This window comes from Myotis yumanensis, unplaced genomic scaffold, assembly GCF_028538775.1.
Source record: "Myotis yumanensis isolate MYYU_CA2020_CCGP unplaced genomic scaffold, mMyoYum1.0.hap1 SCAF_15, whole genome shotgun sequence".
NCBI classification, from domain to species: Eukaryota; Metazoa; Chordata; class Mammalia; order Chiroptera; family Vespertilionidae; genus Myotis; species Myotis yumanensis.
The window spans coordinates 44,787,513-44,804,733 of record NW_027223766.1 but is presented as its reverse complement, the minus strand read 5'-3'; the positions used below and the strand labels follow the sequence as shown (position 1 = coordinate 44,804,733).

General features: G+C 58.6%; 1 protein-coding gene across 1 annotated transcript; it reads right to left on the bottom strand.

The window, feature by feature from the left end:
- Positions 1-380: 380 nt before the first annotated feature.
- Positions 381-16,335, bottom strand: GDF6 (growth differentiation factor 6). Its single transcript, XM_070392382.1, has 2 exons — positions 15,921-16,335; positions 381-1,369 (listed from the first exon to the last, which is right to left on the bottom strand). The coding sequence occupies exons 1-2, from the start codon at positions 16,333-16,335 to the stop codon at positions 381-383; spliced, it is 1,404 nt and encodes a 467-aa protein (XP_070248483.1).
- Between the last annotated feature and the right edge of the window lie 886 nt (positions 16,336-17,221).

The following is a 17,221-nucleotide window of genomic DNA, read 5'->3' as shown; positions in this document are numbered from 1 at the left end:
CTCTCTCTCTCTCCAATCCACGAAGCAGTTGAGAAACAGGTACGTGTCTCCCCTCCCCCACCTCCTACCAAACCCTGTGAGACACACCAGGAAATCCAAAGCCACGATCACAAAGATTAAAAAAAAAAAAAACGACAGACAGACATCCATCGTCCTTGGCTTGTTTTTTCCAGGGCGGCCAGGCGGGGTGTGAAAACGCGCCTCTCCCTCTGGGCTGGCAGGTGAAAGGTTCCGGGAAGGCCGGGCGCCCTCCGCTCCCCTCCGGCTGCCGCAAGTCCAGGCTGCTGCTCCCTCCCCTCTGCTCCCAGGCCAGCTCCTCTCCCGACGCGGCGGTCAGGCCTCCCCTGCGGTCACGGGCCACGGCGGCGGGCCCGGCGCCGCTACCTGCAGCCGCACGACTCCACCACCATGTCTTCGTACTGCTTGTACACCACGTTATTGCCCGCGTCGATGTACAGGATGCTGATGGGAGTCAATTTGGTGGGCACGCAGCAGCTGGGCGGCGTGGAGCCGGGGTCCATGGAGTTCATCAGCGTCTGGATGATGGCGTGGTTGGTGGGCTCCAGGTGCGAGCGCAGCGGGAAGTCGCACACGCCTTCGCAGTGGTAGGCCTCGTACTCCAGGGGCGCGATAATCCAGTCGTCCCAGCCCAGCTCTTTGAAGTTCACGTGCAGGGGCTTCTTGCTGCAGCGCAGCCTCGACTTCTTGCCGTGCCGCTTGCCGTGGCGGCTGGCGAAGGCCGTGCGCCGCCGCCGCCGGCCGGGCGAGGGCAGCCAAGGCCCGACGGCGTCCGCGTCCGGGGCGCCCGACGGCGGCGGCGGCGGCGGCGGCGGCCACGACCCCGCGCCCGGGGGCCCCGCCGCCTCGGCCGAGTCCAGCTGCTGCTCGCGCATCTCGGCGAACAGGTTCTTGCGCTGCGATCGGGTGAACACGACGAGCAGGGCGCGCTCCTGGGGGGGCCGCCTCCTCCGGCCGAAGCCCAGACTCCGCAGGTCCGGGGGCGGCGGCCGCTGGGGCCCCGGCGGCGCGGGTGCCTCGGCCTCCCCGGCGGCGTCCGGCTCGTCCCCCGCGGCCCGCAGCTCCAGGCACAGCTGCTTCCCCGGCTGGTGGCGCAGGCCCTGCCCCACGTCGAAGACTTCCCAGCCGGCCCGCGGCGCCCCCTGCGGGTCCAGGGTCCGCGCGTCCAGCAGCCGGGGCGACAGGCAGGGGAAGAGCTGCACGCGCAGCGGCCCGGCGGGCGGCCCCCAGGGCTCCGCGGGCGCCTGGCGAAAGAGCCGCAGCTCCGCGCCCACCAGCTCTTCTTTGTCTGAGAGCGTGGACACATCAAACAAATACTTCTGTCTCCGGAGAGCGGTGTGCGGGAGATCGTCTGCGAGATAAAAAATAATTACCGTCAGTTTCACTTAAGGGGGAGATCAGCCCGGTGCTGGGCGGCTGCCCCCGGGAGGGAAGGGCGGGAGCGGGGCCAGGCGCGGGCCTGACCACCCGGGCTGGGGCCGGGCGCACGGGGCGGGCCCCCTCCTCCCTGGCACCCCGGGAGGACCTCGGTGGCTGCTGGAGAGCGGCTGCGGCCTCTCGCATTTTCCCCCCAGGAGCTGGCAAGCAACCAACCACGAATGCGCCCTTTGTGGTTGCGAACGTGGGGCGCACTTCCCCCCAGGTCTCCTCTCCGCGGGCTCCGGGTCATCGTTCACGTCTCCGTGTAAACGTCACCTCCTCCGAGAGGCCATCCCGGACCACCTGGATCTAAAGCGCCTTCCCTCGCTCTTGCTGAAACCGGTTTAGCTCAGTGGATAGAGCGTTGGCCTGCGGACTGAAAGGTCCCAGGTTCGATTCCGGTCAAGGGCATGTACCTGGGTTGCGGGCACATCCCCAGTAGGAGATGTGCAGGAGGCAGCTGATCGATGTTTCTAACTCTCTATCTCTCTCCCTTTCTCTCTGTAAAAAAAAATCAATAAGATATAAAAAATAAGATAAAATAAAGCGCCTTCCCTCGGTCTCTATCAGGGCAGGACGCCGTTATCTTCCTACACTTAGTACTATCTCGGATGACCTGGTTAATATTTCTCCTTCGTGGTCTTTTTCCCCAGCACCGGGCCTCCCCCTTCCACCAGCCCGTGGGAGCTGGGACCCTGCCCAGTCCATCTTGCTCATTACAGCACTTAGAGCCGCGCCTGACCTAGTGAACGTGCAAGCCAAGGAGTGAGAAGCTTCTAGAATAGCCATTCTCAAGCTGGCTGCCCGGTTATGATCATCTATAGACTAGAACCTAAAAATCACCAGCTGCCTGGGTTTGCTTCAGACAACTGAATCAATGTGTGAGGACTGGGCCTGGGTATTGGGTCTTGTTGGGGGATTTGTTGTTGTTGGCTTTTCTAACAGCTCCAGTATTATTTAAAGGTGCAGTCCTAGCTTAGACCCACTGTGGTCTGGGGGCGGGGGGAGTTGCTGCTCATCAGGCAGTTTTGCTGGAGCATTTGATCCACTACCAAGCATACAGGATAAAGAGTTAAGTGATTTCTTTCTTTCTCTCTTAAATTCACCATTTAAAAAAAAAAAACAACACAAAAGAGCAATGAGGTTTTCTGAAGTCGTTTTTCATTTGCTGCCGGGTGAGGGGGTGGGAGGGGGGTAGCAAATGAAGAAACACAAGCACCAGGCATCTATCCATTCAGAAGATCCTAATGGACATTTCTGGAAGGAGAAAACCACAGCCACAAGTACACACACACACACACACACACACACACACACACACACACACAGAGTGACCTTCTCCCCTCCTCCACCCACACAACTTGAAGATAAATCTTTTGGTTACAGGTGAGAAATAAAAATTCAGGGTATGTGGCGTGGGGGGTGGGAAGGTAGGGGGGGTGTGAGGGAATAACAGGCTTTTAAAATCCCAAGTGAATTCTTTGGGATGAAGACAAAACTGGACTTTTTTTTTTTTTTTTTGACACATTTGTCTATAAAGCCAGCCCCACTTCAATGTGCAAGGCAGAAAGCTAACCAGATTTTTCTGGGCTGCCTTCTCATAAAATATTTACAACCCAGCAAATACAAAAATCCCCAAAGCCCCCAGCTTTCCCCAGAAGCCAGTAAAATGTGGGTCAATTTCAATAGTAAGTGTCACTGGGTCCCTGGTTGGACCCTCACTGCCAGTCCAGATGTGGCCCCAGGGCACCAGGTCTGGAGCCTCAGCCACACCCAGTCCTCACTCGGGGCGACTGAGGGCTGGCTGCCTCACTCTTATACACAAGTCCGGACCTGAGGGGAGTGGCGGGAAGGGTTAGAGAGGTGAAAAGGGAAACGCTCCTGGAGGCAGCTGATTTATAGAAGCCAAGACCTTCAAAACTACCAGGGTCACGTGAAAATCAGTGGGAATTCAGCACACTTTCTTCTCCTCCTTTAAAGAAACCCGTGTCTGACCATGCTCAGCCACCACCCAGATCTCTGGACCTATGGCCTTAGGCTTCACTTTCCTGCCTCTCATATTTCTCCCCAAACCGAGGATGTGGTGAGAGGGACAAACCTAAGACACTTCCTGCACCAGCTAAATTTCTGAGGGCTGGCTGACATGTTTTTCACCCTTACTTTATCCACAAGCACAGAACAGTTCCCATTCTACAGATGGGGAAACTCAAGGCTTGGAGACATTAAGTTCATTACCAAAGTCTGAGAACTAGTAGTCAGTGGTGAGGTTGAAATCCAACCCTAGGTCTATTTAATTCCAAGGTGGAAACATTTAGCCCAAACATGTCAAACTCGCAGCTTGGCGGGGGCGGGGGGTGGGGGGGGGATGGGGGGGGGGCCCTGAATGCCTTGTTTATTTGGCCGTTGTTAGCCTTTGAGTTTGACATGCTTGATTTAGCCCCTAAGCCTCATTGCCCCATTGCCTCCCCATTATAGTCCAGGTACAAGGATCTCAAAGCAACCAGTAGTTGCCAGGGTATAAGGGATGTGATATAATCCAAACTGTATTTGCAGGGCTTGCTAGGATAAAAGCCATGTCCGCTGACATAATTCTTAGGAGAGTTTGTCAATGACCGGAGAAAGTTAGGCAGGTATAAAGGATGATTTATTTCTCTCTAGTGCAATATGGAGAGATCAGCCTGCTTCTGTTTGCATTTTTTTTTAAGTGTGGGCTCATCAATGGCTAGCCTGCATTTCTCTGGTCCTCAGGAGTGGTCAGAACAGGAGAAAGTATCTACAGAGAGAGATTCTGCAACCAGGGGCACTCAGTCTTTCAAGGCATGGGAAAGAGTACAGATGAGGGCTTCCGCCTGCATCCTGCTCCTGCTCCTCCCACGCCAGCTCCATTCCATGCCTGACGGACTTCACCTGCATGTGGGCACCCGCACCCACAGGTGCAAGCTCCCAGGCTACAGGTGCACACATGGGAGCTGTGATACACTCTGATGAGGACAGGTCTGATGGAGAAGCTCTCCAGGCCCTGGAGGTGGGCTCATGCTATTTGGGCAAGAACTCTGTGGCTGGCGTATCGCTATAGAGTAGTAGCTCTCAACCCACTAGATTTATAAAGAACAAACAAACAAACAAACCCTAACTCTGCTGGGAACCCTCCATCTGCATCCTTAGTATCACACAGGAAGTTGCTAAAAATGTAAATTTTTAGCAACTAATCTAATCTAAAAAAAAAAATAAAAATCTAGAATCCTTGGCTCTTCGGATTCCCCACCTTTTGGGGAGGGCACCATTGGAAATGGATGAAATAGGGCTCTCTAAAGCCAGGTCCAGAGCAGGATCAAAGGGGTTACTCCAGAACCAAGTCACCGTCTTGCCCCAGCCCCTGCCTGTGCCCCCGACCCCCTGCCCCAGCCACCCTCACATTTTTTTTACTCTTTCATCGCCCCCATTCTCTCACTGGGTCTCCAGAAGCTCTAACCCCTACACAGAGGGTCCAAGAAGGTGGCTGCTCCGTGCAGCTCCCCTGCAGACCGCATTCCCCGCCTGTCTGGACCTGCTCTGACCCGTGCATCACAGAAATAGCCCAGAGGAGGCATCTGACCTGGAGAGTGCACGCACCGCTGTCCGCCTGTCCGCTGTGACCCTGCAGACACTTTGCCTACTGACCGGGCATCACAAGGCCTGGCTCTGCTGCCATGGCCACCTGTGGGTGGGAAGCTGGCCCTTCACACTCCTTTTCACAAAGCCTCCTTTCCCATTAGGTTCTGTATAACTCAGGGCTGGTGTTATCAAAGGACCCTCTCTCCCAGGCCCTTGACATTGGGAAACATTGGGCTTTTCATTTCACAATCTGTTTGTGACACCTTCTTACATCCTGGAAGTGACTCATTTGCTTTAGACCTTTAAATAAAATTGATCAGGAATGCATCATGGAATTCTTTTGTTTTTATTTTTGCTTTTCATTTGCATCCGCCTCGTTTGTTACAGCTTGACTCAGACTCCAGTTAACTCGGTGTTGTTGAGTATTAGACATGTAGACCTTTTAAGTTACAATCACTGGATTTGGGCTTATCAACTTTCCCTGGTGGGTGGTAGAGGAAAAAGAGGGAGGGGAAGAGACGGAGCAAACCACCTGCATATTTGGAGAAAATCCTTCATAAAGAGGTCAGCTTTTTTTGAGTTGAGAGCAAGTTGGTAAAAGGCACAGGACACCTCAAACATGCACATCTGGTGTGGAATTGATAGAAAATAAAAAAGGGCCCTAACCGGTTTGACTCAGTGGATACAGCATTGGCCTTCGAACTGAAAGGTCCCAGGTTCGATTCCAGTCAAGGGCATATACCTTGGTTGCAGGCACATCCCCAGTAGGGGGTGTGCAGGAGGCAGCTGGTCGATGTTTCTCTCTCATCGATGTTTCTAACTCTCTATCCCTCTCCCTTCCTCTCTGTAAAAAATCAATAAAATATATTTTTAAAAAAAGAAAATAAAAAAGGAAAGCAAATAACTAAACAGGAAGCAAAGAGCTGGTCACTTGCAAGGTAGGGACTATCACTCCTACTTTAGGTGGGGAAACTGGCATCTAAGAAAGGCATCTGTGCAGAGTCACAGTATGGGGCTGAAGGAACCGAGAGAAGCAAAGAGAGACTAGATAGAAAAGGATGCCCAAGGCACCCCAAACCAGACCCCCTGGGAACCTGAGCCCCTGGAGGGTGGCCTCGGGGCCTAGGGATAAGCAGCAGCGTGGGAAACGCGCCTCGCCCAGGGTTCCTCCTGCTGCCAGAGGCTGCCCTGGACCACCCTGGAGGGTTTCCGACAATCTGCCATTTCGTTTGGGCTCAGGCAGAAAGGGCCCACTGAATTTTTTCCAAGACATCTCTGAGAAAAGCTTGAGATCCCTTGTAAGAGTCTAGTTGGATTTTGTCACTCACTGGCCCCGGGGTGTGCCGGCGCTCCATCTCTCCCAAAACCCAGGGCCCTTCTGGCGCAGGCTCTGTGCCTCCCCAACGCTCCTGCGCACGTCTGGCTCTCGGTGACCTAGACCGGTCTGCCCCCACCCACCTCCTCCAGCCATCCCGCCTGCCCCAGTCCTCCAAAGCACAGACCCTGCTTTCCCACCCCAGCTCCCCTAAGTGAAGGGGGGGAGATAATCACCATCTTTAGGAAACTCCAGAAGTCTTTGAAGCTAAGCCCCTCCCTCACCCCTCTCTTGAGCCAGCAGGCAGCAATGAAGCTTACGGGGTCTTTGTCCCAGGCACGTGCTCAGGGCTTTGATGGCCTCTGTCCCTGAATCCTCCCCTCGAGTGTCCAAGGTCCACCCTACAGCTAGACTCGTGTATTGATGAGAGAACTGGGGCTCCAGGAGGTGTCTTAACTTGTCCACTCTCCTGCATCTAGTGAGGGACAGGATCTGAAGGTCCTAGTTCCAACCCCCACCTTCAGCCCTCAGCCTTGCCCCTCTCCCAGGGTTCCGATAGGGCCAGGAGCAAAAAGGGAGGGAGGAAATGTGTCCCGTTCATCATCAATGTCATCAACACTAGGTGGGCTGGAGTCCCCCAGGAAATTTTTAAAAAAAAAACAACCAGGGAATTCATGGCTGGGTTGGAGTCACTTCTTCCTCAGGTCCCTCAGCGTTAGCACTGCCCTGAGATGCCACAGTTCACACAAGTTGGAAACAGAATCAGGTGCACTGAGTGAGAGCAAGATGAGCCACCAGCCCTCCGCCTTCCACAAGCCCGCTTGCCCAGTGAGTCCTGTATAAAAGCGGCCTCTCTGGATGCTCCAGCAATCCCCCTCTCCTCTGCACTCTTGTCCTGAGTATGGCCTCAGCTGAGATCTGAGCCTTGCAAACTGCTGAGCTGCTAAGCATCCTCACAGAGGCTCAGCCTCAATGGGGAGTCCACACAAGTCGGCCTCTCCCGGGTGCTCTGGCTTGACCACCCAGCATGGTAATCATAACAGCGAACACTCGTGTGGCATTTACTATGTGCTGGCACAATCTCAATTCTTAACTTACAGACTTATTTAAGCCTCAAAACGGCCTATGGAAAAAAGTATCCCCATGATGCCCGTATGATGGTTCAGAAAACTAAAACAGAGCTTATAAGTAACTTTTTCAAGATAGTAAGATAGTCTATGCCCCTGCCCTGGACATCCCAGGCTTGTTCTCTGTGCCTGGTAGCACCCCCGAGAAGGTTCCAGCTCTCTTGCTGCCGATCCGTGGTCTCCAAAAGTCACTCACTTTCTAATCAGCAGAACTGACGGGATGCGAACAATTGGACTTTGGACAGAGAATTTACAAGGAAACTTAATTTTCTCGTCTACAAAACGAGGATGATAACATGAGCTCACAGTCACTAAAGAATGGTCGGAAAATGAGATAAGGAGCAGGAAAGATATCTGATGACATATGCAAGTATTAGCTACTTCTAACAACAGGGGAATGAGCACAGGAACCTGGAGTCTAGGAGTTACTGGCTGGATGGCCTTGGGTGAGTCACATAATCGCTCCCAGTCTCACATGCCTTAACTGTAAGGTGAGAGAACCACCCCTACTCTACACAGTCATTGCCAAGGTCAGGGCCAAAGCACCCAGGGCAGTGCATGACACAGGGAGCTCCCAATGAAGGCAGCCAGTATGACTACAGCTACCCGCATCCAAGCAGGAGAAGACGCCTGCACCTGGTCTCCTCTTGGCCTTATTCAGGTCAATTATAGCCAGAGGATTTCCAGGAGTGAGTGGAAGAAAGGGGCTGGATGAGAGAGACAAAGAGAGAAGCAGAAGCTTCCATTTCTGGCTCATCTAAGTTCCAGAGAAGGGCAAGGCCTCACCCCCATCACCTTGATCTTTTCCAGTCCCCCCACACCATATCCACCACCTGGGTCCCACCCACAAGGCCCGGTGAACACCTGACCTCCAGCCTGAACCTCGGGGAGGACAGGGACCTGCTGACAGGTGCCCTCCTCTGTGGGATCAGGGCCAGTGCTAGCCCCGATGCTAACCCTTTTAGCATCCTGGCTGAGCCTGGCAGACCTAAGAGAACTGGGGGTTAGTCTTCTTGACCCTCCTCCTCCTCCCCCCTTTAGTGCCCTTTTGTGAGGTATGGCCTGTCCGTGTCTGGGTGGGAGTGGGGGCAATGTTCCCGTCTTCTTCACTCTGCAAAAGCCAGGCACCTGTTGGAGGGGAGAGTGGGGTTATAGCAATGAATGACCCCTTGGACTGCAGCACCTCCAGGCCAGCCCTGTGAGTCACCCCAAAGTTCCAGTCGGTGGGTCTAAAAGGGTGAGTGCCTCCTAGCTGCACACACCAATCAGCCCGGCTCTTCTCTGGGTCTCTCAGCTCCCCCAGTCTTTCCCTACAATAGATTGCCCTGCATTTTTCAGCTTCTTCCTCTTTTCAAAGCCTGAGGTGAATCCTCCACAGTCTCGGAGGGGCTTGCCCACCCCCTCTCCGCTCCTCTCCCCACCCTCCTTCCAGGAGGGGCCTGGGCCTTGCAAGCCCCACGGGATGACGCGGGCCTGGTGGGCTGCCTGGGTCCTGCAGGGAAACCGGTGTGAGCCAGGTGAAGCGTGAGGCACAGGAGTGAGGCTGGGAGCAGGAGGGGAGGCGAACCCGACTTCCACCCCACAGAGATGGAAAGCGTAACTCCGCAGGCCCAGGGAGCCAGGGCCTCCGACACAGTGAAGCAGAATGTGCGGGGATATGCGGGCCGCCCAGCAGGAGTCCACACGCACTGCAGGCGGCTTCTTTCGCCTCTAGAAGGACACGGATTCATTGATAAAGCGGTGTCCATGCACTGGGTGCAAACCTTCGTGGCCCCGCGCTCTGAGAGGGACCCAAGAGCCCGGCCGCGACCCTGAGATCCGGGACACTTCACAAGGCGTTTCTTTTCACCGGGGTCCCACCCTAACACCCCCCCCCCCCCCCCCCCGCATTCCACCGCAGCAGCTCAGATCTTAACTTGACATCACTTTAGAGGCGTCCCAAACAGAAGCACAGTATGGTCCCCACACTTTCCTAGTGTCCCCCGAAAGTCGCTGCTCAGGGGCCGCCCTCCAAGCACCATCAACTAGCCCCCTCCCTGGGGCCCAGGAGAGCGCCGCAGGCCCAGGGAAGGGCGAGGGGGGAGGTTGGATGGGGGTAAGGGGCGAGAACTCAGGAGGAGAGAGTCGCCTAAGTAAAACCAAGGCTTGGGCAGGAACGCGTTTGGGCCTTTGGACTTGCGAGCTTCAAGGTCAAAAGTAGAAGAAAAGGGTGAGTGGTTTCCCCTCTCCCACCAGTTCAGAGGTTGCAGGTGGGGGGAGGGGTTCAGATGGGCCGTTGTAGGAAGACACGGGGACCCCCGGCGCCCAGGGGTTCTCCGCTGGAGAAAACTCTCCCACGACGCGTTCCTCCCGTGGGAGGCCGGGCGCAGCTTCCGAAGAAGAGCTCGCCCGGCCCCGCTCCACGTGGGGGGACTCCCTAGATGACGTTGTAGCAAAACGAGATTCGTGGTGGCAGCTCTGGGCCAGGGCCTAGCACCCTTCAATATGGACCCCGCGGGGTGTGGAAGCGGCAGTGGACTGGGAGGTGGGGCGGGGACTGGACCAACTTGCTTGGAAGCCAGATTTGCAAAGCGGACCGTGCCGATTCGCTTTGGTTGCTACAGGACATAGGAAAGGATGCGGACACCATCGCCGCCACCATCACCCCCAAAGCCAGCACTCTGAGCTGCCCCTGCCCCCCACCCCCTTTCTGCTGGGCTCCTGAAGCTAAACCCAGCCAGCTGGGGCCAGAGGTCCACCCGCGACCCACCCCCCCCTCCTCCCGGGCTTCTCGCGCTGGCACCCTGTCCTGCCCCTAAACCGCGCCCCGCCCCCAGGCGGCCGGGCCACTCGGTGCGCGGCGCGCAGCTCCTGCAACTCAACCCACCGCTCCGCGCCTCCTCCCAGCGCCCGCCGCCCCGCACCCCACGCGCTCCCACCCCTCGGCCCCCAGCGTCGCTAATGGACTGTCCCGGAAGGCAGAACACAGCAACCCTGGGGCCCATTAGGGGAAGAGGACCTATTCAATTCCTGTAAACAGGAGGTACCATGTAACCAGCATCGAACTTAAAAAACAAACAGCTGGGGCTTTAGACAGTGGGGAAGGAAGCGGTAGAAGCCAAGCAACGAAATGGCCCGGCGGATCCAAATTCCCGCTCTCCACACCTCGCGGCCTCGGCTCGGAGCCCTCCTTCGGGTCCAGAGCGCATCGCTTGAGCAGGGTTACTGGACACGCGAGGGGTTATCGAACGAATGCCCTTCACTCTACTCAGAGCCCCAGGGTTGTTGCTGATTTGCTCTAGGCCGTCGCATGCACGCAGCAGTCCTGGAGGGAAACAAAAGTCCTCATTCTGCCCTATTTCTACCGAACCCTCTTCCTCCTCTGCCCGTCCTGGTCCCTCTCCCTCTCCCCCCGTCGCTCCGGCAAGATATCTCCAACATCAAAGAGGCGTGCCACCCCCAGAACCCGGAGAACTCCGACTGGAGAAAAACGGGGTGCGCTAGGGCCTCTGCCAATGCAACGCCCCACGTCGCCCGGGGTCCTGACCTCACGCACCCTCTCCTGTGCCCTAGAGGAGCGTTCATTTCTGGGTTCGGTGTTCTGGGAAAGGCATTCCCACGGCCTGTCATGGGCTGTGGCTTAGGTCATTTTGTTTTAAAGTGTGCAGAAATGACACAACTCTAGGGTGCAAACTCCCCGGGCCAGGGAGCCGCCCGCGTGGGGGACACGCTCCTTGTCCTGGGATTAGCCTATTAGCCTCTCCGGTTCAGGAAGGTCGCCCAGAACTCCCGCGCCGGCTTGCATTCTGGCTGCAGAGGCCGTAGGTGTTCCTAGCTTCTGGCTAAGGCGGCCCTGGTCGGGGGTCGCCTAAGGAGTCCTCAAGGCCTTAGGGATGCGCTGACAATAACTGATGTTGAACCACAAGCCAATCAATGGCTACGGGTTTGGTTGGGGCCTTAGTGTTTTAATCATTCCAACCAGAAGTTCAGAACAAACTTGTGGTTTAAGACTTCCTTCCCTGACTCCCGGACTTTTCCCCAGGACTTGGTGGTTCCCCCGGCTGGAGGAGGGTCCGGAACCTGCTGGGAAACGCACACCCCGCGCCGGTGCTGACGCGGGCGCGCGCACAGACGCGCACACACTCGGACGCTCAGCAACCCTTTACCAAAGCCGTTCCCTCTTTCCGGGGAAATAAAAGCCTAGATTGGAACCTTCTGCCGGCTTCCTCGCTTGGCCGTCTGGTCTGCATTAGTGTTTTTATAAGGGACTCAAACAAATCGAATACAAGGTCACCAAATAATTAACAGTTGTGAATTCCCTCCGTCCCCATTAAAATACTTCCCCGCTTATATTTCATTTTCCGTTTGCCAACGACAACAGGGTCCGGGCAAAAGCGCTGCTGCGCGGATTACAAAAGCGCTCTGCGGCCCAGGTCCACCCAGAAATTCGCTGTTAATGCGCTGTTTTGCATAAACTTGCTGTCCCAGGCGAACCTCAACCGTGAGGGAACTCCTCCCCGCAGCACTGCGACCCTGCAACGGGCCGGCCCTGCCCCCAGAGAATCACGGCCCAGAAGGTAAACCAAGAAGCCAGCAATCAGCTTCACACTCTCCTGAGATTCACGTCTAGGGTGTCGAGTTCTCCAAGGATGCTCCTCCGATCTCGTTTTGGGTTTTATCTGTTCCCTACTGCCTCCTTTTTGAGCGCACTATCGTGACAACAACCAACAAGGACTTCTAAAGCGTGTTCTTTCAAAATCACCTGGAAACCTAAGTCTCAGCCATAGTCTCAGCCTCGTTTTGGTGTCCTCCTCCTTGGGAAGTGTGATTGCCCCCCTTGTTGGAATTGTGTGGCACTTCTCACTGCATAAACTGAACGTCCAGTTTTGTTTCTCTCCCTCTCTTCCTCCCTTCTATCTCTCCAGTCACGTTGAATTCATAGAAGTTCTAGTTGTCCAACTCTCCCAGGCCCCGAGTTCGGGGGATCCAGACTTGTAGTAAGTTATATCGTGTTCTAACTGTAATTTCTCTCTATCCAGCCTGGTCCATTCTGATCCCACACACACATGCACACACACTTTAAATCTTTATAGATTCAAAAGAATTTAAAAAGAACAATGTGAAGGCATTTTAAAACATCAGGGATCACACAGTTTGTGCCCTGCACAAGGGATATACAGAGGAAACAAGGCAGACTCTTCAATCCACAGTTCCCCTCCGACTGCTGGCTGGATCTTAAGAGCCTAGGGAAGGAGATCTGTCCATTGTTGTGCTTCTGGCCACAGTCTTTTAGAAACCTCCCCACCCCTGTACAGTGTTCTAGGCAAGCACAAGGGTCTCCAGAGATGAGCTTCACCTCTCACTAGCGGTTCCCTGTCTTCCTTAATTCACCTGTAAAACAGTGATTGCGCCACGTTCCTGGAGGTGGTTGTTAGAATGGAATAAAATGTAACTCATGTGACAGGGTTTAGCCTAATACTCGGTACACAGCAAATACTCAGAACATCTTGGTTTGCTATTATTTGCATAGCAAATCGAAAGGGGAGGACATATTACTTTTTTTCAAGTGCATTAAGTTCTCTTGGGGGCTCAGGGGTGGGGAGGGTGGAATGGGGGAGGTAGAACAAGTCTTGCTGTCTTAATAGACCCCAAACGCTCTTCATTCACTGTGGAAGGCGTTCATCCCTGCTCTTCCGCTCTTACTCGCAAGCTTCAGGTGGAATGTCTAGGGCTCCGGATTCCCGGGTGAGGGAAGCTTTTTGGCCAGCGCTGCACGTGAATCAGCAGCGCTCGCCTTTTGCCCTGCGCGCCGGCTTCGGGATTCCTGCGATTTGCTTTGCTCCTCCCCCTGACCGACCCCTGCTCCTCGCAGCCCGGCCCGCCACAGCCGAGGGCGATTTAAACATCCTCCAGGCCAGGCGGCCAGGCCCCACGGCCCACGGGGTGGGGGCGGGGACGTTGGCGGGTCTGGCGCGGCGCAGAGTCCCCACGTGGGAGGGGCGGAAGTCCTGGCCAGGGGCCGGGGATGCGCGGCCGGCGGGTCCCTTCCATCACGGGAGACTAGACACCGTTTGATGTGTTATGACATGAACCCTCAATTAGATCGCTGAGTGGAAACACGCCAATCAGGGGCCCGATGCTAAGCAAGCCCCGGAAGGTCCGGCCGGAGGTCACCGCCGGTGACACATCAAATCAAAATCAGTGAGAGGGAAAGTGAGGCTTGCCCTTGATCGAGCTGGAGCCGCAGCCCGCGACGCGCCCCTCCTCCGAGCGCCCCCTCCAGCCTCGGCCCCCGCGCCTTCCCCGTCAACTGCCCGCCTTTCTTCACGGGTCCTGGGGACCCGCGGGCGTGGAGAGGACCGCGCATTGGAAGCTGCGGTCCAGGCGCCCCAGCCGCGCCTCCTCCTGCCGGGGACCGCGCGGCCTCGGCTCTCCGCGGCGTTCCCGAGCTGAAGCCGGACGGCTGCGTCCCGGGCCAGCGAGCCCGGAGACCTCGGCGGGGAAACTGAGAGCCCCCCTCCCCACCTCCCCTGCCTTGGCCTGGGCGCGCGGCCAGGCCCTCCCCCGGCTCCGGAACCCAGGGGCTCCCAGCGCGGCGCCCCGGGAGGGGCTGCGGCTTAGGCAAGGGTGAAACCAGCCCGCGCCTGACCCGGACCTAGAGCCCCAGAGACCCCTTACAGACACCTCCGACCCCCTGCGGAGTCCCCTGGTCACGGGCCAAACTCCCTGGCGAGGGGTGCCGCTTCGGGGAGGGGCGGCGTTGCTGGGAGCCTCCCTTGGGGGGGGGGGCCGTCCGCGGGGCCTCGGGGATTTCTTCCCCAGGGGAAAGGCCTCTGGAGCGATGTTCTCCCCGCTCCTCCGACAAGGGCGGCAGAAAAGGCGGAGGATCAACGGGAGATCGGGAGGGAGGGGGACAGAAGCAGAGGTGGCAGTGGAGGGGGCAGTTGGCTGGTGGTACGGTGGCCGGGGACCCGGTTCCGGCGCTTCGAAGCAGCCAGGGCTGTGCGCAAATGTGCCGCTTGTAGCCCTGCGATCACCATAGAACGCCCGGCGTTCACTGGCCGCCTGGCCTTCCAGCGGCCCCTGAACCTCGCGGGCCTCCGGCTGGGCTGCAGCGGCGACTCTCGCACGGCCAGGACCCGGCTCCAAAGGAACACGACTGCCGGCGAGGAGCCCGAGGTCCGGAGCCCGGGAAGCCCAGGGCCGTTGGCCGGCTCTGAAAAAGCCCCGAGGACATGCGGGCACCCCAGGCAGCCAGGGCAGCGCAGCCCTCTCCGCCCGAACCCCGGCGTTCGCAGGTCCTCGGGGGACCCCACTTTCACTGGCCAGCAGTGGGAGTCCGGGAGGGTCCATGCGCAAAGCTAAAGCCGGGCAGGATAAAGGAGCAGATAACAGCCTACATCTCCTTTATCTCCTTCCTTTCGTCCCCTCGCCTCCCTCCCCATTTCCCCTTCCTTTCCTTTCCTTTCCTTTCTTCCCTTCCTTCCCAGGCTCCATCCACGTTATTCTCTCTCCTCTTTAGGAGCTGAGTTCTGGCTTCTGCAGCTCCCCCTCCAATTTCTGGGACCAAGGGGAGCTCGAGGTCCTCTCTCAGGCATCCCAATCCAGCACAAGCACCGGCGGCAAGGAGGGGGCGCGCGCTTCTGCACCCCCCACCCCAGCCAGGCGCCCCCGCCGCAAAGGGCCAGGGACTGCGGCCCTGGTAGGAGCGACAGAGGCGCGTGGGCTGGCCGAGGGAGGTGGATGTGCACACCCAGCACCATGTGGACTAAGTGCCAACAAACCCCAATCCGAGCTGCCCTGCCCCTGCCCCTGCCCCTGCCCCTGCCCGGGCTCCCCTGCCAGTTGCTGCCTCTGCAGAAACGACTCGGAGCAGCGGAAAAGCAACCTGCGGCAGCAACAAAAAACAAAACCAAACCCGAGGGCATAGGGCTCCAACCCGGCTGACGAGCCCAGAACCCCTGCAGCCGCGGGGAGAGGGCCCTGCAGACGCGGCTCGCTGACGCGCTGCCGCCGGCTTGTCCCGGAGCGGACCGGGGCTCCGGGCGCTCCAACGCGCACTCTGGCCCCAGGGCCCGCTCGGTCCCCGCCGCAGGTCAGGCCTTGGACCGCGCCCCCCGCGAAACCCACGACCCCGTGGCACGGTTCCACCGCGGATCCACCGCGACCCTCTGCGGCTCAGGTCGCTTGCCCGCCACCTCCCGCCCTCCACGCTTCCTCCAGCAGCCACCAGAGGGGCGGCCACCACGCTGCTTTCCACAAAAGACAAGGGGAAGGAGGAAGGGAGGAGGGAGGAGGGAGGGAGGCTGCGAACTGTCATTAAAACTGCATCCAGAAACTTACTCGGAGTTTTGGGGAAACAGTGTAAGAAAGGAGAGGTGTCTAGAGCGGGAGGGGAGGTCACCCGTGCCGCGCCCTGGCCTCGGGGCTCCCGGGGAAAGGCGTCTGGCGTCTTCTTGGCCACTTACCGAGTCCCCTGTCTACAAAGCTAGTGATCGTGTTGGCCGACTTGGAAGACTGGAAGAAACTGGCGTTGATGCCCAGCTTCTCCGCGATGGAGTAAGTCCTGTAGATGGACAGCATGTACTCGTGGGGCACCACGCGCGGGGTCCCGCCCGGTGGTTCCTGCGCCTGCGGCGGCGGCGCCTGGGGCTCCTCTTGCGCCCGCGGTGGCGGCTCCTGCAGCTCCGGGGGCGCCCGGGCCGTGGCACTCTCGGGCGGCGTCCGGGGCATCTTCCCTTCCCGGCGGCTTCGCATTCCCTTGGCGGAGCCCGGGTCGGCGGAGGACGAGGAAGAGGAGATGGAAGCCTGCTGGAAACCCGGCAAATCCCACAGGAAGCTGATGAGGAACACGGCCGAGAGCAGAACCCTGGGAGTATCCATGGCGAGCGGGTGGCAGCGTCTTCCCCAGAGACGGCGGCGGCGGCGCGGGGCGCGAGAGGCGCGGGCTGGCTGGACAGCGGCCGGGCCGGCTCCCGGGGCGGACTCCGAGTGCGAGGAGCCGGGTCCCAGCCACACAAACCCCGGCCCTGCCACGCCCCCTCCCGCCCCTAGGCTGGAGGGGGGAGAGGGTGAGGGAGGGGAGGGGAGGGGAGGGGAGGGGGGCGGGGGTGGGAGGAGAGGCCGGGTGGTACGGCCGGAGGGGAGGCGTGGGGGAGAGGGTCCGCGGCGTGCGGTGTGCGAGGGAGACGCAGCGCCCCTGCGGGACGCGCTCGGGGTTGCCGGGCGGAGCGCGCCGAGCGGGCCAGGGGCGCCGGGCAGGGGAAGGCGGGCGCGGCCGCCCCGCCGCGAGGAATCCAGGGGCATCCGCAGGGCCGGGGTCCCCCTAGCCCTGTCTGAAGCTCGGTCCCTCCGCAGCGCCAGGCAGGCTCTCGATCCTCGCCATCCGCCTCCCCTTTTCTGGGAGCCTGCGGCCCGGGCGGCGGCGCCCCCCGGAGACAGCTCGGGGCAGGCACCCCTGCCGGCCCCTGCGCGCCGGCTCCGGGCGGTGGTCCCTTCCTTCCCTCCTCTGCCCCCGCTTCCAGGCCCGCCGTTCGCTCCCCTTAGGATCCAGCTCTGGGCCGGAGAAGCCTCGCCGAGCGCCAGGCCCAGGGCCCAGCCCTCAGCAGCCCCATTCCCTCGGCTGGGCACAGCTCTCCACCAAGACAGGGCGTCTGTTTCCGACCCGCAAGGTCAGGCAGAGGTCACTCTCTAGAGCCTGGATGGATGCTGAAAGCCACTGCGCTCCTCCAGGCCGCAGCCCCTCTTCGGGAAGTCCCCGACCTCCTCT